General features: G+C 42.9%; 1 protein-coding gene across 1 annotated transcript; it reads left to right on the top strand.

Moving 5' to 3' along the window:
• The first annotated feature begins 147 nt into the window (after positions 1 to 147).
• MAML1 (mastermind like transcriptional coactivator 1) lies at positions 148 to 19,680 on the top strand. The gene is made up of 5 exons (XM_026047493.1): positions 148 to 507; positions 9,274 to 10,689; positions 13,026 to 13,295; positions 15,951 to 16,065; positions 17,584 to 19,680. The coding sequence occupies exons 1-5, from the start codon at positions 148 to 150 to the stop codon at positions 18,564 to 18,566; spliced, it is 3,144 nt and encodes a 1,047-aa protein (XP_025903278.1). The 3' UTR covers positions 18,567 to 19,680.
• The last annotated feature ends 1,729 nt before the right edge of the window (positions 19,681 to 21,409 follow it).

The raw sequence follows: 21,409 nt of genomic DNA, 5'->3' as shown, positions 1-21,409 counted from the left end.
TCGCCGCGGCCCAGGTAAGGCCGGCGGAGCGGGCGGCGAGGCCGGGCCCGCGGGGGAGCCCCGCGGCCGCCATGGCGGGGGGCGGCCCGCGGCGGCGGTGAGCGGCGGCGGCTGAGGCGGCGGCGGCCCCCCCTTGCGCTGCGGTCCATGGTGCTGCCCCCTTGCCCCATGGCGGAGTTCGTGGTGCCGCGGCACAGCGCGGTCATGGAGCGGCTGCGGCGGCGCATCGAGCTCTGCCGGCGGCACCACAGCGCCTGCGAGTCCCGCTACCAGGCCGTGTCCCCGGAGCGCCTGGAGCTGGAGCGCCAGCAAACCTTCGCCCTGCACCAGCGCTGCCTGCAGGCCAAGGCCAAGCGGGCCGGCAAGCACCGCCAGCCGCCGCCGCAGCCGCCGCCGCCCGCGCCGCCGCCGCCCGCCGCGGGCAGCGCCGACAGGAGCGGCGCCAACGGGCTGGACGGCGAGGCGGCGGGCGGCGAGCAGCACGGCCGCAGCAGCACCCTCATCGCGGTAAGCAGGGCCTCCGCCGCCCCTCTGCCTCCTGTCACCCCCGCGCCAGGGCGGCCGGGCCGGGGCGAGCCGGGGGGGGCTCGCGGCTGCTTTGCTTTCCTTTATTCTGTATTCTTTTTATTCCTTCCTGGGGGCTGCTGCCGTCGTTGAGCGCTGTCCCCCCGTGCGGCCCATGAGCTCCGGGCCCAGCTCTCCCAGCCCAGCTGCCCCTGGAGAAACTGTCAGGGGGACTTGAGCCCTGCGAGGCCTGGGGCTCTTTGCTTCCCTTTCAGCCTTAGCTGAGGCAGTGGGTGTTGAGCGGCATCACCGTAAGAACACATCTCTTACCGTGTTCCTTTTAAATCCCTTTTGTTAAACTGTATCTCCCGTAGTTTTGCTGCCTCTTGGGAGGAATTTCCTTGGAGCGCTGCTGGCCGGGCAGCTGCTTATTTGCTGCTCTCTGGTGGGTGTGAACACTGTGGGAATCCCACTCCACCCATTTAAAAAAACTGGCCTAACTCAAAACTTTAATGTTTCTCTGGCTTCTCTAGCATTTCTGGTTGTCAGGATATATTCATACAGCTGTGTTTGTATATCAAGATAGTTATTGCTTAACTCTACTCCGAGCCCTTTAAATATACTGTGCTCTACTAATGTGTCAGTAATGTAGGTTAGTAGGATAACTGCTTAAAGGTACCCACTGCCTTTCACAAAAACAGGTATTTCTGTGTGGGGACCAGCATGAAAATGATACAGTTCTTTTACTTTTTTTTCTTTTTTCCTGTTCTCTAAGTTTTTTTTTTCTCTAAGCATTTGTATGGGGCTCTAACACTTTTAATAATGTGTATTTTTATTACATGTATTCAGAGCTCTTCAGTATGTCAAATCCTGTGCTTAAACTGCCACCATGCTGCTTCACACGCCTTTAAAATGTGATGCTGGCATTAACATGGCACATTGTCAAGTTAATGTATATGTGAAATTATGCTTTTATGATGGTCTGTGTGTGTGAGTCTTTGAGCAAGCGCGACCAAGTTAGAAGAGAAGGGAGGCTGTGATTCCCTGTTCTCTTCGAGGTTTTAAAATAGCATCGCTGTCGAACTTGCTGCATGCTGTTGTGCTGTACACGACAGGGGCCACCCTGTCAGCTCCTGTGTACCTGGTGCTAGAGAGGCACCTCTGTGGTTTGTAATGTAGACAGCATGAAATGAAAGTGCTGTTTGCCTCTTCGCAGTCTTCATAACGTACGTATGAGAACCTGGGGGACGCAGGTTTTTTTGAAAACTCAAATCCTTGTGGTACAGTTAGAGTACTCGTTCAATAGGTAAAGTCTTGGAGGAAGAGTACAGTGACTCTGTAAAACTTCTGGGATAGCTGTTGTTTAGTGGGGTGATCTTGAGCGTGAGTTGGTGTTAGAGCTCAGATGACCCAAACTCGTGTCCTGTTGTCCAAAGACTTGGTGGGATTTCCGTTTGTTACCTTCCTGGGCTCTAACTTTTTTGTGTGTGGGGCTCTAACTGTTAATAATGTTATATATGACATTAAATAATCTTTTTGTTGCACACATACAGAGCTCTTTAACATTTCAAATCCTGTTACTTCTGCTGCCATCACACTCCGTCATATTGACTGACTCTCTAGAAGATGTTGTTGATTCATTGGTGGCATTTCTTTCCAATGGCTTTGGCTGTGGATTTGATTTAATTAGCGTCCATCATCATGAGAGCTCTCAGCAGCAATGTGGTTTTGAAATACAGTGCACATCTGGGGAAGCCCTTGTACAGGAAGCTGCTGCCAGTGGCCAATTTGCACAACAGAAGACGGTTTTGGTGTATGAATGACTCTTCCTCGTGCTGCCCTGCTTCTTCCTTCCTGGGCTACATGACTGCTGGCTTAATTGCAGCTGCTCATTCATCATCGTTACTAGGGTTTAAAGCTGGTTTATTTAGTAATGCAAGTTTCTGGAGAAAAAAAAAACCCTAACATAACAAGAAGAATGCTGATCATTTCATCCCTTAAAGGGTTCCTCTCTAAGCTAGAAGTTGATGTTTTACCTCCAGCAATCCTGTAGCTGTTATCAAGACAAAGCATGTGCTGTTTAGGGGAAGGATGTGGATATGGCTTACAGTGTTCAGTAAACTTTTGGATTACCACCCCAATTATCTTCTTTTTAAAATATCCTCAACACATTCCTTTGAAAAGAATGTGCCTGGGACAATTAAACACACATTACACCAACAGTACTGCTATAATAGCACCATTGCTGCTGTTACGATCAAGAGCTCTGTATGAATCTTCCCTTACAAGCTCATGCTCCATATTGCAAGCTGTTGAAGCCCTCATTTTGGTCTTTCACAAGCAGCTCGTGGCAGCAAGGACCTGTAAGCAGCCAAATCGTTGCACGTGTGGTGGCTGGTGGCAGGAGCCCCGGGGCTGCCCTTGCAGCCGTGTGCGCCGTGCTGGGCGCCGCCGCTTCCCCTGGAGCACTCGGATGATGTCTCATACGGCCCGAGCTGAATTTTTCTCCCAGCGGCCTTTTCTGGCTTGTAGCTCCTGCAACTGGATGAATTAGAGCTAGAAACAGAAGAGACGGCTTCCTCCTGTGTTTTCTTGCTCGGTAGTGCTGGAATTTGAGAGTGCAGAAACCGAGAGAATACAGGGTTGGTACAGAAGTACCCTAGCTGGCTGGTGCACCATGTAATCCTGCCCTTCCTTGGATGGGGGGAAAATTTAAAAAAATCTTCAGCTTCCTCTTTTAGAAAAACAAAACAAAGCCCCCAGAGATCTGGAGACCTTTATTTAATGGAAAATGAAAAAAAAAAACCCAAAATGTGCTCCATGTTTTTCTTTAAGATTACATTATTGCGACTATGTTCAAAACACATGATGTTTACTGTTATGTTTTGTCCCTTGTTCTAATCTTACATTTTTGAGAAACAGGAGTTGAAAAGAGAAGGTGCTTGTTTGTCATGGAGCACGTTTGTCCTCGTTGCCAGATTCAGTTTTGAGAAGGTTCATTTTGATACTTTGTTAGTTTAAACTCTGTACGTGAAAAGGCTGAGCTTTCTCCTGGATAGATTATAGTATAGTCTAATACTGAGCTGAGCAGAAAGTATTTTCTCAATGCGTGAAGAGGCAGAGTTAAGATCTGTCTCTTTGCTGCTGCATTTGTTATGTGGGCTCTTGTTAAGAGCTGCCCCGTGTTTCTTACTGTTTTTTTCACCTGTGAACAGTTGTTGTGTAGATGGTTTGCTTTGTCTAGGACTGCCACAAAACCACAGACTATTTCTGGAACAGGCAGGGAGATCTGGTGAGCGGCCTGTCTCGGGAGCACTCTGTGCTAAAGCTGAAGAGCTTTAGTACCATGGATTTACTTGGGAGCAATAGAGGTCTTCACAGTGACAATAGCTACGTTCCGAGTTAACCTTAGCTGAGCCCAGGCACCCAGGAGATGGTTTAAAAGTAAGCTTAATCCAGAGGAAAGTCAAGAAATGGGTGTCTTGGCTTTAAAACCCTCAGTAATAAGGAAATACTGCCTGGATTGTAATGACAAGTGCTAAAAACATCCTGCTTAACAGAACTCAGATTGGTGCCTAACAGTTGTGCAGATCTGATTTTTGTGCAAGCTGTGGTACATGGGTGTTAAATTGTGAAATTATGTTTTACCACAAAAATAGCAAATTATTTCCACATTATTTATACATAACTATAGTGCAGTTGTAGTCTTGCCACCATTGTTTGTTTTTGCTGACAAGTCTGATAGTTTGTTGCCCAACAACCCAGACAGGTTTTTCTTTGTCTCCCTTTAATTCTGTGCAAGGTATTGTTGCCTGTTTGAAACGTTTCCCTTACAAGATTAGTTAGATATGCAGCGATGCTTCCTAAATTGTAAGGATCTGGGAGTGACTGCTGTGCTGCTGCTTTTCAAGTTCAAGTGAGGTGGAGGATCCGGCACTGCAGCTGAAGGCTCTGCTCTTTTTTTTTTTTTTTTTGATTCAGCAGAACAATTCTTGTAGCAGAAGCTGCCCCTTGTGACTAATGCAGGCTGGGATATTTATAGACACACATATCCAGCCCTTCTTCACTCCAGCAGGCAGGCACCCAAATCCAGAAGTCTTCTGGAATTAAAGTAAAAGTCAACATTAAAATTACTGCAGCAGTTTGGTTCTGACAACGTGCTGGGATGCAACGAGACGATTGGGAAGAAAATGCTTTCCTTGCAAGGAGAGGGTGACTTTGGAAGCTGGAGATGGGTGCTCAGGAAATGAAGAGTTCCTAGTGTGCCATATAATCAAACTGCCTAATGATTCTTATCCTATAGGCGTATATTTTGAGTCCTGATATTTGCATTGTTGTTGCAGCTCCAGATGTTGTCATCTTTGTTCTTGTCCTTGGGCAGGCAGGAGAGGAGACTGTCTCTCTCCAGGGGCTGCTCTTGGGAGCTCTGCTCTGTGGAACTTTTCCAGCATTTCCACTGACAAGAACTTGATATATTCTAGTTTGGCTTCCCCTTCCAGGTATCCAGGCTGGAAGGCAGAGTTGTAACTATTTATTTAATTGTATTTGGAGATTAGTGCAGCGTTTGTTCCTTTGAAAAATGATCAACACTACATTTTTCTTGGTGATATTTCACAACAAATCCTTGTAGACATAACTGAATTCTAAGCCTGAAATGATAAACTTATTTGAAATAAAATGGGGGGAAAAGTCTACTAAATCCTTTAAGAATGCTTTGTTTCTTTAGCAGATATTTTAAGAACAGCAAAATTAGCAATATAAAAGATAGACTTTAAGTTTTGTTACGATAATTTTAATAGTTTTTTTTCTGCAGAAATTGTGCAGTTTTTATAGTTATTTTCTGCTTTCAGTTACAGGTTTCAAAGTATATCAAATTATTGGACTTTGAGAAATACAGTCTGAGCCAACCACCTTTGGTTCTTTAAAATACTACAGTTTGAAAGATTTCATGCTTTCTAGAAAATAACATGAATAATATTTCATGTTGAAATGTTGATTTCAGATGCTTAGTAGTAAGTGAGTCTAGATTTCAGTGACCCTTTCTTCTCATCTCCTAGCACGGTAGGAGTGCGAGAGGGAATTGCTGCTTTCTGAGTTTTGCCTTCTGAATTTTGGACTCCGTCAGGGCATTTCGTAATAGAAAACCTGGAGATCAAGTTTTCAGTCTTTCCCTAGTTCTTGCTCTTTGGCTTCCGTGTTAATTTGTGGCTCTTTTTTATGGAATCCACCCGCTGGCCTGTGCAGTGAGCCTGCAGTGTGGGTGCAGCTCCTTGGGGGAACACTGGTGGGTTTAAGGCAGTCTCTGCCTGTAGTTTTGCAGAGTGATTCACATAGCCTGGGCCATGCTGGCTGTTTGTAGGAGCCTGCTGCAAACCCTGTCATGTGGCAAAGCACGTGTGCATCCCTGCTCTTATGTCCCAATCGTGTAGAGCAGGATTGTGTGCCTTGAATTATGTGATTGGGCCCTGTCTGTGTTGGATATCCCTTGCGTAGCGTTATGAATGTTGATCCTACTAAGAAAAGCATGAGCAGTGAATCAGAGGGTCCCATACCTAAAAAAATTGATGGTAGACAAAAAGCTTAAAGTTGAAACAGGAGAAAAAATATATATTTTTTCTTAGTCTAGAGGTGATTTTTTTCTTTAATGCTTCTACTCTTTTTTGAGTTTCGTCAGGTGAGAACAGGCTTTCCTTGCCATGGGAAATCTGCTGGGGCTGCTTGACATGTTCACGGTTTGTTACCTGGCTTGTATCTCTCAATCTCCATGCTATTTTTCCTCAAAAACTGGCTTTAGATAGAGGCGGGCAAAGCACAAGAGCTGTATTTAACAAGTTTTTTTTTTTTCCTGTGTAGAAGTTAAGAGCTGAGATGATATGGAAGGAATGGTACCTTGCAGGAGAAAGCTGCCTTACTTGCGGTATTGCAGAAGGTTGCAATATTTGCAGTTATTTGCAGTATTTGCAGTACAGCTGTATTTGCAGTACAGATGTATGACTGTTTTGTGAGAATTTCAGGTTGTATCACTTGCTTAAAAAGGAATAAACGGAAAGTATCAGGATGTCTTTCCCTTGACAGAGGAGAAGGGACTTCGGCAAATTGTTGTAGCAATCCCTTGGTCCTTGTAGGTTTATCCAGGTTAGTTCTAAGCTAGCGGGCAGTGTAACGGTAGTGGCACGAGCCTCAGTGTAGAGGTATTGCTGCTGTGTTCAGATGCACCTTGGGCTTTTGTTTTTAATGTGAAAAATGAACCAGCACACGTGAATGCAGATGGAAAATAGCTTCTAGAATTCAGATGTCAAGTGTGCTGTTAAAAATTGGGTTTGATTTCTCCTCGTACAGAAAAGCAGATTGTTGTCTTCTATCTCGGTGTACTGGTTCTATTGTAAAGCTAAGACACCTTCCAGATGATCTTAGGCCAAGGTAAAGCAAGGCTGGAAGCAGTCATCCTAAATTTTTACCTCACTGGTGATGAAAGTTCATTTTAAAAAAAATTTCCCCTTTGAGAATGACTTAGTTTAGAACAACTGATGCCAGTCAGTTCAGAATCAGGATTATGGTGGCCACTGGTGCTCCTAGGACTTGAGAGGAAGAGAGAGCACATGATGCATATTAGGGGTCTGTATCTTTATAGCAAGTGCAGCTTATCAGCACGAGTGGGTTCCTCGTAGACCAGTTAGCTGTATATATTGCAAGTGCTGTAGGTGCAGCAGCAAAGGCCTTTGCAGACATTAATTGCTAGAATACTTGTTGAGCCGCGTAGGTGGATTTTGCAGTTCATGATGAACTGTGTGCAAGCGCAGCTGTAATTCTAGCAAAATCCTGGTTGGCTTGAGTTGTCTACATAAATTATAATTACAGCAGTGCCTTCAGTGAGGGCATATTCTGTTTTCTTGCAGGAATGTGCTTGAGCTGGGAGAAGAGTATGTTCAGGGCACAAAGTAAACTTACTGCTCTCATGTCAGTTTTCAGGGAGTGTTGTTTTTCCTAATGATTTAAAGTTAAGGAGGATCCATTTCCAGTCTTTGAGGGCTTTACTCATCCTATGACCTTGGGCAAGTTACTCATCCACCTTGAGCTTCAGTTTTCCCAGTTGGAATATTAAGTAAACAATAGGAAACTTGCTGAAAGCCAAATGCTGCAATTGAGTTAAAGCTCCCTTGCTCTTTGTTCTTGTTTTGCCTTTTTCATGAAAGTTAGTTTCCTGTATTCTTTCAAGTCGTATTTGAAGAACAAAAAAACTCTTTAATCTGGTAGTCCAGCTGTAGATCTAATATTTTGTGTTAAGAAAAAAGACTTCCAGCCTCCTCTTAAATATACCCTCCTTCTTACCAAGTCTTCTGCTAATTTCATTATTGTGCTTCTGTTTCCAAGAAGAATCTAAAAGATCCCGGGCTCCTGGAAGTTGCAGTCTAACGCTCAGATAAAAATGTTTTGCCATTACCTGTCCAAGCATTAAACGGTGGATTTTTTTTCCCCCTAAGATCAGCTAACAGGAGACTGTTTAAACAAAAATTATCTATGAAACAGCCTCTTATCCCTAAATCAAAGCGTGTTGTTGCCCAGGCAAGTGCTGTGAAATTCTTCTGATAATTTGGCCTGGCTCTACATACTACCCTTTGCTTGAGTGCCGAGATCCTGAGGTTTTCCCTGTTTGTTCTCGGATGAGACAGTTTTCCCCAAGGTTTCATGAACTGTACGTGGAGACTGCAAGTAATATTAAAATAAACATACTTGTTTGGGGGCTTTTTTTACCATTTGTGAGCAGTGTTTTGCAGCAAAAACCACAAGGGCAGCTCAGGAGCTCCAGACAGGTGGCTTTTTGTTGGGATTTTGCTCCCGTGTCCCCCTGAGGACTGAAGAGGCATCTCGTGCAGGTCAGGGGAGCTAGTGGGAGCTCCCATTAAACGCACTGCTCCATTTGAGCAGCGTTTGTGCCTGGCAGGTTTGTCTGTGTTGGTGTAGCAGTCCCCTGAGAGGCAAAGCAAAATTTCTTATATACTACAACCGGGGGAAGGAAAAACTTACAGCCTTTTTCAGTGGGTGCATGAATTATATTTTCAGATATTTTTTGAGATCAATGGAAAAAACGTTTATGCTTGAAAGAGTTGCCAGAAACAGGAAGCTGAGCAAAGGGTCCCAAACTGTGGTTGAGGTTGAGGTCCTGTTGCTGTTCCTGCTGCTTGCTTCTAGGTGGCACTACAAGGAAACGAATAGGACAGTTTTCTGCTCAGGCACCTACCAGGTCTGTGTGTGTCCAGCAGCTGGCAAATGTAGGAGGAAGGAAAAGGAAGACACTCAGATAGAACTGATTGAAATCTGAGGTACTGTTTAGATAAATGTGAAACAGACAGTGGTCACTTGCTTAGTGCAAAAAATGTGGTTGTGCCTAAAGTTTGCATAAATCTTCTCCAAAAATTTCCCTGCAAAATCAGAATATTAACATTCTTCAGTGTTTTTGCATTTTGAAGTGAGAAGGCATAATATGTTCTGCTTCACAGGAATCTCAACTATTTATTGTTTTAAAGTATTTGTCAGCTTTTGTTTTTTTTTAGAGAGGTAGTTGTATTTGATCCAGTACATACTTGAAGGTTTATTTTAGCAGAGCATAAGAAGGATGGCATCTTGTAACATGACTTGTAAAATGAATCCTATCAAAGCACAGGTCTAATTGTCTAACATTTTATTCAGAGTTGGACTATGTTCTGTTAAGAAATAATTATTCTTATGTATGAAATACAGTTTTTACCTAACTATCTTCTTTGTTTTTAGCAGCTCCATGAGACTGTGAAAAGAAAGCTTGATAGTGCTGCTTCCCCTCAGAATGGAGACCAGCAGAATGGCTATGGTGACGTGTTTACTGTGTCTAAGAAACTACGTCGTGATGACGGTCTTGGTGGAGTGAGCGGTTCTTCTAATGGGATGCCGCCTGTTTCTCCACTGCATCACCTTGACAAGAAGTCTTCCAGCACAGATACCTTACAACTCAATGGAAAACATTCAGTGGGACTCGATGGCATTAGCAAGAAGGGTCTTCCAGATTCCAACCTGCAGATGAATGGAGGTGGTGATGCTGATGATTCGTTTCCTTTGAGTTTGAACAAAGAACTCAAGCAGGAGCCTGTAGATGATCTTCCTTGTATGATTGCTGGAGCAGGGGGTTCTATTTCTCAGAACAACTTGATGCCTGATCTTAATCTTAATGAGCAAGAATGGAAGGAGCTTATTGATGAGCTTAATAGATCAGTGCCTGATGAAGACATGAAGGATCTCTTTAATGAAGACTTTGAAGAGAAAAAGGATGCAGATTCTTCAAATTCAGCTGCACAGACTCCTTTGCCACAGGATATTAACATAAAGACTGAGTTTTCCCCAGCTTTTGAACAGGAACAGATGGGATCTCCACAGGTTAGATCCACTTCTTCAGGTTCAGCATTTATGGGTGCTGCTTCTGTGCCTGTAAGTGCTGCTTCTCCAGCAGTTGGTAGTTCTCAGGCAATGTTTCAACCTTCCAGTCAGTCGATGACTGAAAATCCCAGCCAGCCCATGATGCAGGCATCAAACCACTCTCAGAACGTCCAGAGGCCTCTCCCCAATGTGCTGTTACCTGGGAAGGGCACAGGAAGTGCCAAAGAAATGTCCTCTGCTCATCAACTTCAGCAGATTGCTGCCAAGCAGAAGAGAGACCAGATGCTGCAGAATCAGCAACAAGCTTCACAAGTCCACCAGCCTAATCAGATGTCCAGCTGGCAGCAGTCTGGGCCATCTCACAGTCCGCTGGCTGTCCCATATAACATGGAAAATCCCACCAGTCCTTCAGTTTACCAGCCCGACTTCAACAATCAGAAGCTCATGATGTCTAATATGGGAAATAAAAGCTCACCAAGAGCTGGAGGCAATTATCACGTGGGTATGCTGGGTCATCAGCAAAACAGCTTGAACCAGAACCCTGTGAGTAATCAGGGCTCCATGCTGGACTACGGAAACACCAAGCCTCTTTCCCATTACAAAGTGGAATGTGAGCAGGGAGTTACGTTACCTGCTCAGAACAAGACTTCCATGCTGGCTTACATACAGCAACGGCAGCAGCCGCCGTTGCCGCACGTGAGCGATGACCAAAACGGGATGATCCTGCTGAAGCCAAAATCTGGGAACATTGCCTACCGACCTCTCCTTCCCCACAGTCAGGTGCATATTCTGATTTTTGGCTGTTATTGTTGCCTTTGTCCAGATTTAAGGTTTTGCAACAGGCTATTGGATTGGTAGGAGCAGACTATAGATTACTTAGTAATATTTCAAAACAGTTACTGCTTGTTTTTGAAGTAGAAAATTGGAATATGCAATAAGCTGAGAAAATAATTGAGAACTATATTTTCTGCTGAGGGCAGCTTCTAATATACAAATCTAAGTAACGCTGGTAACTTCTGATTCCAAGTTAATATTACTTGTGGACAACAAATTTTGTCACACGTAGAAATTAGTACTTGCAATAAATAGATGCCTTGTAAACCTTGGCCTAAAATAACTTTTATAACACCTTGGTGTTGAACAACATTCTCAAAGAAGCATTGCTTTCTGCAGCTTTTCAATCTCTGACTTTTCTCAGGATTGACTTGGTATGAACAGATGTGTCTTAAGTTGCTTTTCTTTGAATAGCAAAATTCAAAGCAATAGCAAAAAAGAATCACCCCTTTGAATAGGGGTGAGCTGCATTGCTTATTTTGGAGGGTGTTTCTTGGCCTTTGGCCTTGGTTTCTTGGGCCTATTCAAAGCTAAGAATTTGCCCTCGTTAAGTCAGTGGGAATAGGGGAAGCACGGGAAGGGATCTGTCTTTAAAAATGAAGTTAATAGTAATATTTGGGTGCTACAGTAATAAGCTTCAGTTTTATTTTTATTTCTATAAAGATGTGTTGGTTGTGCTCATTTGCCTTATAATACTTAAAGGATTTTGCAACAATAAATGCCAGTGTACACCTGGTATTACAGGTATCCTGCAGGTGAAACCTGTTAATTGGGTGCAGGGGAAGAGTCTCGCAATTCTGTGACTCGTGCCTGTGATGCACGTACTGGGTGGCTTTTTGAAGTCGTGTCTGTTAGAAGAATTAAAGCTCTAGCAAAAGATGTTACCTAGTTATGTTTCCTCAGTAAGGCAGAGGAATAAACAGTGAAGGGACTATCTGGTTAATCTGTAGGAAAGATCACAGTGATATAAAAATGAGACCAACATATGCTTCGTAACATGCAGATAAGTTAAATCCCCTTAAAATAGTTGGGAAACAAAAATCTTTGCTCTACCCTCTCCCCTCCCAGATGAGAAGCCCGAAGGTGACCTTACATGTGCATTGGCACCTTTGCACTGAAGTAACAAAAATATTAATTATCACTTCAGTCAAAAGCTTGCATATCCTCATACAATGCAGCATTACGTGTATTTGGCTCATGATTTCTGATGAAACTGCACAGAGTAAAAACCAACAGCCTAGCTCATTAGCTAATTTCTAATACTGAAAGTGATATTCATTAACATAATTAGAGTTAAGGTTGAACTGTGCTTGAAAATGGCAAAATTTCCAGTCAAATTTCAAATGAATTTGCTGGTACAAAGAGAACGGTATTGAGTCTTAATTGCTTCATGTTATTTTTACTTAGTGGTAATTGATTTTTTTTTCCCCAATTTCTTTTCTCCTGAGAAAGAAGACACTTATGAAAAAAAATAATGAAACTGGGTTAACTCTGTAGTAGTATTTCTGAGGAAGGTAGTAGCAATTGTGTTGTTGGAAAAAATGCTTTAGACTTCATTTTGGTCACTGTTAAGCCTTCTTCCCCTTCACTTGCAAGCATTAAATACTATGTTAATATCAAAAACAATTTCAAGAGGAGAGACATAAACACTTGCTGAATTAAGCAGTGTCAGAAAAGGTAGAATTTAGATGTTTTGTATAAAGACAATTAAAATGTTTGAAATCCTGCTCCCAAAGGTAACTGAGGCTGATGGATTTGAAGAGCTTTTTGTAGCTGGGCTGATTAGAAGCATGCAAAGCTGCGTGCATCTGCTTGATTCATAATTTGGGAATATGGTGAGATTGCACTTAACACCTCTCTTGCTGGATATTTTGGAGCTAGTGACACTAACTTCAGTCTCTCACTTTCACGTCTGGCAGTTCTGGAGCTCTTGGGTGTCTTTGATTAACTGAATTGAAAATTTTATGGCACTTTGTTTTCCCTCAGAAGCTTCACAGAGTAGTTATTGTGTAAAGATGATAGAAAACCATTCCATTTTTTATTAAATAGCTGTGTGAATTCACAAAAAGCAGTAATTGACATTTTTTGTTTTCTTGAGGATATGATTGCCCTCCCTACATATTCTTCAGAAAGTCTCTCTGCTTTATTCTGTCAAAATACAGAGTAATGCACCTTGTGGTTTTCACTATGAAAGTGACTTTGTTCACCTGCATAACTACACGAGTTTGTCAAGCCTGGAGAACTCCCCTTCTGTAACTTGTGTCGCTTTTTGTATCCTGCAGGATCAAACCTCTTCTGCTAATGTTCCTCGTGTCCCTGTTTCTGTCCCGGGTCCCGGTGTTGGTGCCCAGGCTCCTACAGTGTCCATGGCGGGCAACCACAGCAGCACACCCTATCTCAGCAACCAGCAGCAAGCAGCGGTGATGAAGCAGCACCAACTGCTCATGGACCAGCAGAAGCAAAGGGAGCAGCAACAGAAGCACTTGCTCATGGAGCAACAGAAGCAGCAGTTCCTAATGGGACAGAGACAGCAACATCTTCTCGCTGAGCAGGTAAGAATCGGTCGTTGGTGTTTCTGCTGGTTTGCTCTGGGAGACTGAAGCAGCACTTGAAATCTTGCAGGATAGTTATCACCTTGCAAACAAGGTTTGTAAATTATCAGGCATTTTGATATAATAAAAGTAATTGCTGTTCAATATGCTTATATGGGTAGCTCAAATACGCTTAACTGCTGAGACTTTAGTTTTTCTGCTATTGCAAGAATTGAATAAGGAGTATAAAATGGATGGAATTTACTTTTTTTGAAAGTGCAAGATGATAACCACAAGGAGAGGAGGTATCATGCCAGGGATGGTGTGATTCTTTGTGGAGGAAGACAGGCAAATGAGATCAGCAAAACAAAAGACAAGGCTGGGAGGCTGCTGATAAGCTTGCAGAGCTCTGGAAATGGAAGCAATTAGTATAGATGGACTCTAAGCTGAACACGTTGTCTGCTTTCTCCTGTGTAAGTGCTGCAGCAGTTATGTTTCAAATTTTAAAATGTCTCTTTTTTTTTTTTTTGTGAGGAAATGGATTAAACAGCTAATTAACTCTGCTACCCTTTAGACTGTGCAGAAAGGTCCTTCTGTGTCTCTTGGAAACAGCTTCCTGTGTGAACCTTTCTAAGCTTTAAACCTTTTGCAAGTCTTTTAGTTGGAAATCAGCCTAAAGGGCTTTAATTCCCACTATCCGTGCTTTCCTGCATCCTTGAGAAGGAAAAACACATACAGGCCTGTTCTAGCTACTGTATGTACAAAGAAATTACCACTGTCTGGTATAGAGGAAGTGGGAGATTAATATTGAAAGACAAGTGAGAGCCAGGGAGAACCTGCTAATTTTTGTGTGTTGGGGGGAATTAGTGATCTGCACTGCTGGGAAGTGTTGTCTTTGGGGATGATAAAGAAAAGAGCCATTGATTTGGAACAGCAGACAATGAACTGTACATATGCCCAAGAATAATAATAGAAAAGTACACTGAAATGCTCTGGACTCCTGCAAATAATAATGGTTGGGAATATGTCATTTCTTTAGTTTAAAGCACTGTCAGAAGCTTTTAAAGTTGTGAGTTGTGCTGGTAGGTAGGATTTTCACTACAATGATAGTGTAGAAAATGGAGCTGGAGAAAGAAGGTCAGATAATGATTGTTGGGAGAGAATCCTAGGGAGAGATTGGGAGAGAATCCTAGGTGGGAAAAAAAAAAAAAAAAAAAAAGAAAGAAAGAAAAAAAAGCTTTTACTAAGACAGTGGTCTTTTAGAAGCTTTATTTAAGAAAAGAGGAAATGACATTCTCCTCCAGATTGTAAATATATGTGAAATCTTGAATAAGGCGAGCCTGCAGCATTGTGGGACTATAGTTAGGACAAGTCCTGGCTCATCTCTTTTGTGACTATGTGTGATACTTGAGTTCTAACTAAGACTAGATTGAGTACTTTTCCTAATTTGGAGCTGAGCAGACTTGGATACTGCCTTAGTTTCATTCTTCATCTTGCACTGTCTAGAACGTCCTAGTGTTCTCATCTGATGAGATATACTTAGGATAGTGGAAGTAGTTCTGCAAAAAGGCTTCTGAAACATTTAGTCTCTGTTTTGCAAGAGAACTGTGGTTTCCACTATCTTCAGTGCCTTTCCCTGCCCCTCTAAAGCTTTTTGCTTTAGAGTTGTGTTGAGTTGTGTTTGCTGCTGTGCATCCTTTCCGTGTCGCTGAGGCCGACATCCCCAGTTCGTGCTTTCTTGCACATCTGTGGCATCTCTCCCCAGCTTCTGTGGTCAGCCCCTTTCAGGTTTGACTGGTTTTCAGGTCCCTCCTGTGAAGGAGCCTGTGCTCTTCATTCCTCTGCATGTCTCAACAGCTTCCTAGTTGTAGACATCGTAAAAGCACAGTAGGGACCTGTATCTACCTACTTGCTTCACTGTGCTAGTCCTTTTTTTAAAGGCTTGATACTTGCTTGTTCACTCCAGTATTCTTGGAAGGGAATTTCTGTCCCCTTCTATGCCCTCTGTGCAATGTTTTAGATAAATAGGCAGTTGACTGTTGCATCACTTCTTAGTTTTCCCAAAATCTAGTCTGATGAAATCTCATCTCTGGAATAAAAGTCAGAAAGGCTGCCCTTTATGTTGTAAAAACAGCATTTTGCCTGTTTAACAGCACATTGAGATCTTGATAGCGCAGTCTCATGCACTCTCACCTGTGCACCATCTCCCTCTCACCAAAGATTTAAAACTTCTTTATAATGCCTTTATGTATCTTATTAATATGATATGGGGACAAGGAGCAAAAAATGTGCATGAATTTTTCTATATATACTCACTTTTTCTCCCTTACTTTGTGCCAGTTAGTGTCTTTAAAGGATTTCTGAAAATCCACAGAGTGTACTACTGATTAAAAGGCTAATATTCCAGATATTTTCAGTGTTTTGAAGGACTCAGATGTGCATTGCAATAGCTTCTGTAATGTATGCTACTTTCTTCTAGTTCCTAGTTTTGTTCTTTATTGGACTAAATTGACTGTTTGAACTTTGGGAGGTGGGGAAGAAAAACTTTTTAATGCTGCCGAAACCAGCTCTTCGTGAAAGTATGCACACCTCTTGATCCTTATCCAAGAGAGATGCTCTTGGAAAAAATGGCTTCACTTGTTGCTAATTCTCTGGTATTTGCTTCTCCTCTCCTAGGAGAAACAGCGGCACCAGCAAGAGCAGCAGCTGCAGCGGCACCTGACTCGGCCACCTCCCCAGTACCAGGATCAGCCACAGAATCCTTATCAGCAGCAGGTTGGGCAGTTCACAGGTGAGCATATGCGGCAGTGGAATTAGTAGCCAACAGAAATTTAAGGGCTAAAAGCACAATGCCTTGAAAGGTCCCAAATTGGATGGCTTTTAATTAATCAAATGCTGTGTCAATATGCCATAATGTTTTGAACCACACCGTGATTCAATTGAAAATAGCCCCTTTTGTTCCTGCTACCTTGTTTAGGTCAGCTTATATTGCTGATTCCTTAATTTTGCTTTGGAACTGGGAATAATTCTTAAGTATCTTTTTTTTTTCTAAAGGTCTTTTTGTATCACCCCTTCACTCTGCAGACTGTAAATTCTAACTTCCTTGCATTTGTGTGATGTTAGGATTTTGTCTTTCTGAAACCTAACATCACTACTGCTTGTATTTGCTGCAGACCCTCATTAACAAAAGATACATGATTTATTATTGCCTTCACTTACCAGGATGAAATTTAAACCCTTAATGCTTTTACTTCTCCTATCTTTAGAGGGGAATGCAGGCTCTTAATTCTGTTCATTACATATTGGTATCCTGTGTGGGTGTTTTGTAGAAGAAATTTGCTATGTATTCAGTATACTAATATTGATAAATAAAAGATGTTGTTACTGTTAAGCTAAAATAGTATCATGAATGTGGAAGAATTAGAGAGCAGTTTGAAAAAAAACTCAAAACTCCTTACCTAACAGAATACCCAGAAGCTATCACAGTGATAACTGTGATAAGTAGCATCCTTTTTTTTTTTTTTTTTTTTCCCAAAAATACAGGGGCAAGTCTGTTAAAATGCATGTCATTGCCATAATGAATATCGCAGGCTTTTCTGTGCCCTTCCCTTATCTCCCATTTGTTTCTTTTAGTACATGGGCTCTCTGTTCTGCAGCAACATTTTTTACTCAGGGTTGACAAGGGCAAAGGTCTTTTGGTGTCTCTTTGCTTTGCTGAGCTGATTTATTTTTGCAAATCACCCTATGTGATTATCGGTCTTTGCAAATCATCGTAGTGAATGTTTCATCATGGAAAAGCCAAAGGTACTTGAAAAAAAAATGCTGAAAGTTACACAAAGCAGAAGAACTTTCTGGAATTAGGAAAATGTAGGACTGGAAATACCACAGTGGTACAGTGTGTGATACAGTGTATGTGCACAGAATAACTGACTGTATTGTGCACTCAGGTGTTTTTAAGAGCCTGTTGTATTGGGCATGTACTTTGAAGTAAATGTGTGTGTGTGTGCACTTCTGTACACGAAGAAACAGTGGAGTCCTACTTTCGAACTTGTTTGTTTTTCCAGAATAATGCTGACTATTTTTTCAGAATAACTTCAAGAAGTGACATTGAAATTTTTTAGGATGTTGTAGCTGATCAACTCAGCTGCTAACTGTTGCAGCAGGTGACACTTTGTGCTGATGTCAGTTCCAGAAATGTGTTTGTTTAAAGGTGGCTGCACCTCCTTGCTGGAATAAAGGGTCAATGGGCCTCGCCTGGCTCTAGCTGAACCGAAACAGTTAATATACAGAACATTTCTTTGTGTTTCAGGGTCATCTTCAGCCATGCCTGGGGTAAGTAATTTAGGACAGTCCAACTCGAGCAGCCCGCGGATGTTTCCTCAGACGCAGAACATGATCCCGATGGGAGGCGGGCACAGCTCCGTGGCGCCGCTGCAGTCGGGCTCCGGCCCGCAGGAGCGGGCTGTCACCCAGTATAACAGCCTGCAGAACATGCAGCGCGGGGGCCTCTACAACCTGGCACCGGGGCTGCCACAGATGGTTCCGCAGCAGAGCGCCAGCGGGCAGCCGGCCCTGCAGCGACAGGGCACCTTGGGCCAGGGCGCTGCCGTTCCTGCCGCCTACGGGCAGAACACCTTAGCAAACTCGAGTATTTCTCAGCAGCACAATAAAGGGGCACTGAACCCGACTTTATCTAAGCCGCAGATGGCGAGAGTACCGGCTGCTATGGGAGCTCAAAATCCATCCTGGCAACACCAAGGTATCCCTAATATTAACAGCCAGACGCAAGGAAATGGTGGCTTAGGACCATTTACTGCCAGCTCCTCTTTCCACATGCAACAAACTCATCTAAAGATGGCCAACCAGCAGTTTGCTCAAGGAATGCCTCAGGTAAGCCTAAGCACCAGCAGACCCATGACCTCCATGAACGCTGCTGTCTCTGGGCAGATGTTGTCGTCGTCTTTAGGCGCGCAGCAGAGGACAAACCCACCTGCGCAGCAGCAGGTGCCCTCGCAGCAAGTCTTGCCCGGCATGAACCAGACTGTTCCAGATCTGGCTGCTTTCAACCAGAATCCAAATCAGCAACTGCCCAACAGGGGTAATCTGCACTGTAGCCAAGGGTACCCAGTGAGGACAACCAGCCAAGAGCTGCCTTTTGCCTACAGCAGCCAGTCGGGCAATAACGGACTTCAGAACTTAACTGGTGACACAGATCTCATAGACTCTTTGCTCAAAAACAGGACTTCAGAGGAGTGGATGAATGATTTGGACGAGTTGTTAGGAACTCATTAAAATGGGGCGGGGGGTATTTTTTTTTAATTATTTCATGGAATATAAATGACACTTGGACCAAAAAACCTGTGGCATTGAGGAGACTTGCTGGCATTAGAGGTAAACGGTTGGGAAAGGGACTGGAGCTGCTTCTCCATGAACGTGGCCGCGTGCTCGCGGCGCGCCCAGGCAGCTCCGCAGGAGTCGTGCGGTTTGTCCTCATGTCTCCAGGTTGTCGCACAGCCGAACAGGTCAAGCAGCGCTGTGCGCGTCCTAGCCAGCCTTTCAGAGATCTCACTTGCAGTGTTCTGAGAAATTATTATTTTTTAATTATTTAAAAATGGAATTCCACAGAAATAGTTCAGAAAGAAAGCAGATAGTTGCACAAATTGTGGTTAGGGCTTAGTCTCCTGCAGCGAATACTTGCGATCGTTATTGTCCATAGCTTGACGTGCTATTACAGTGCTTTCCATCAGGCTTCTGACTTTTTATTTGAGAAGAGGGTGTATGCAACTGAGCACACTTGCAAGATGTTTTCAGTTGTTTCTTTTTTCATCGCCGAAGCGTGTGCCTGTACTCTCAATCAATAAGCAAGTGATATTTCATGGTAAATGTTCCTAGATGCTGGTGATAGATGAAAGAAAGTATTAAAACCTGGCCAGTTAGCCTAGGTAGTCTTCTTAATAGATTGTAGTCTTTTAAGCTGCAGTTTGCACTCTGTTTTAGAGGGGCACAGTTCTTGGCTTATACCTTGCTGTGTTTAAAGGGGGAATTTCTTATGGGAGAACTTTTAAACTATAGTAGGTTTAACATGAATTGTAAAGCCATTTACTTTGCACCTGTTTCTTCATAACTTATTTCCAAAGGTAGTTGTATTTAAATGAAGGCTTTGCTTCATGACAGTTCATCTTGTTGTTTCTTTGTTGTAAAAAGTAGAACTAACTTTTGAGAGCAGTTAATTCCCAAAAGTTACCAGTGGCGACATGAGCACAAGACTTTGTCACTTCAGAATAAAATGAGGAGAAATGAATTTGGCTGATGAGAGGTGAAAAGTCCTTATCAGCAATAATAGCACAGGCAGCCTGGGAGTACTTGTTGTCAGGATTGCTCCAATATGGAAGTCTCCCCCTTTAAATACCTTTTTTTTAAAAAAAAAAAGAAAAAGAAAAAAAAAAGGGTCGTGAGTTTGATAATCTTTCTATTGACAGGTGGGTTTACTTTAATATCCTTTGTAGCAGATGCTGGTTCTTCAGCTTGGCCCAAGGAGACCCTCTCGTTCACACGTTGGGGTCTGTCCCAGAAAGGATGAGAACACAGCGGCAACAGTCAGTGTTCCAAAGTCCTTACTTTACCAAAAAATCCCCGATTCACCAACAAACCACCTTGCCTTAACGTTTGTTTTAAAATGAAAATAAAATTGAAAGCTTTTGTTTTGAATGCACAAATACCTCTTCCCTTTCTATATCCACTTTTTTTTTTTTTTTTTTTTTTTTTGAAAACTCCCTTAAATTTTCTAACCAAACCTAGCATTGTGATTTAAAAGCAATTTCCTTCAACACAGACTGGCTTCTGCAGGAGTTTTCTGCACTGCAGAGAAATGAGAGGGTTTTTTTTTTCCAGAATGGGAGAGGGAAAGTGAAGGATAACATTGAATTCGAAGAAGGAAAATATTTTACTGTATCTGCAGCTTCTTTATCAGACAATTTGCACTTTCAAAAACCTGCTTTTAACACTAATATTTTATCCCTTTCCAAATATGCATGGAACATGGTTTGTCCTGTACACTTCCCTAGTGTGAATCAGTGATGCTCTGTTAAACAGATCTGATCTTGTATCATGTTGAACTATGTTGAACTGTTGGTGAAAATGTGCATTGATCAGTGGTTGCCACCATTGAAGAGTGGATACAACCTCACTGAAGCAGACTTATTCCCTCGTAGAGCTTTCGGAAAGACAACGTACAGCTTGTCCTTGGATGGGAAACGAAAGTGTTAGTGACTTTGGTTATTGACACTTCTGATATTTTCTAGAATAAGTAGTTGATATGCAAATAATGATGCTAATTTTTCTTATACTGTCAATCTTTAAAAAAAGAGCTAGTGAGTTTGGTTTACTATTACATTAAACCAAAAACTGGTCCAAGGTAAGTGTCACTAGAAGAGTATAGATAAACTAGCAATGGCAGGGGAAGGAGTATTTGCTGTATTTTTATTTGTAAGGGTTAACTTTGCACCAGTGTGCCTTCCCTTCCTTTTGGGGGTGCTTGGGACCTCATAATTTCAGGTGACACCCTGTAGTGTCACTTTTTTTTCTCCCCTTGACAAACACTTCAGCGAAATAACAGGACTCAGAAATATTCAGAATTCAGAAATAGCAGGCCTCAGACTTTCTCTCCTCCCTCTTTAGATTGTGGTGAGATCTGCTACATTCTCCAGTAGATTTTGCACACAGATGATATTTCTGAATAAGTTAAAATACAATCCATCCAGTTGCGGTTTCATACCTGGAGGGAAAGAACATCTGCTCTTTGCATTGCTACTACCAAAAAGGCAATCCAGCTCCATGTCCAGGAAAGGCAGATGTACTTTTTCCTCCTCTGTTTCTGGAAGTTAAGGTGGATATTGCCCTGCTTGACCAGAGGGTTTGTTCAGGAGGGTGTCTAGATCTGATGACGGGGCCGTGTCCGCGGCGGTCGCGGTCCTGTCGAGCCAAGTTGAAGTGCGACTGTAGGCAAACTGGCTTGTAATGCCCATCGGTCTCCGTATGTGAACAGGCTCCTAACAGCATTTAACCTGGTGGAAAAACAACAGCCTTGACTCCTGTTCTTGGTCCCTGTCCACATCGTACAATCAGGCTATTAAAAA

The sequence above is a fragment of the Nothoprocta perdicaria genome, unplaced genomic scaffold (genome assembly GCF_003342845.1).
Source record: "Nothoprocta perdicaria isolate Ctin4 unplaced genomic scaffold, notPer1 scaffold_5, whole genome shotgun sequence".
NCBI classification, from domain to species: Eukaryota; Metazoa; Chordata; class Aves; order Tinamiformes; family Tinamidae; genus Nothoprocta; species Nothoprocta perdicaria.
Note: the sequence above shows the minus strand (reverse complement) of the source record. Positions and strands in the feature narration are given on the sequence as shown.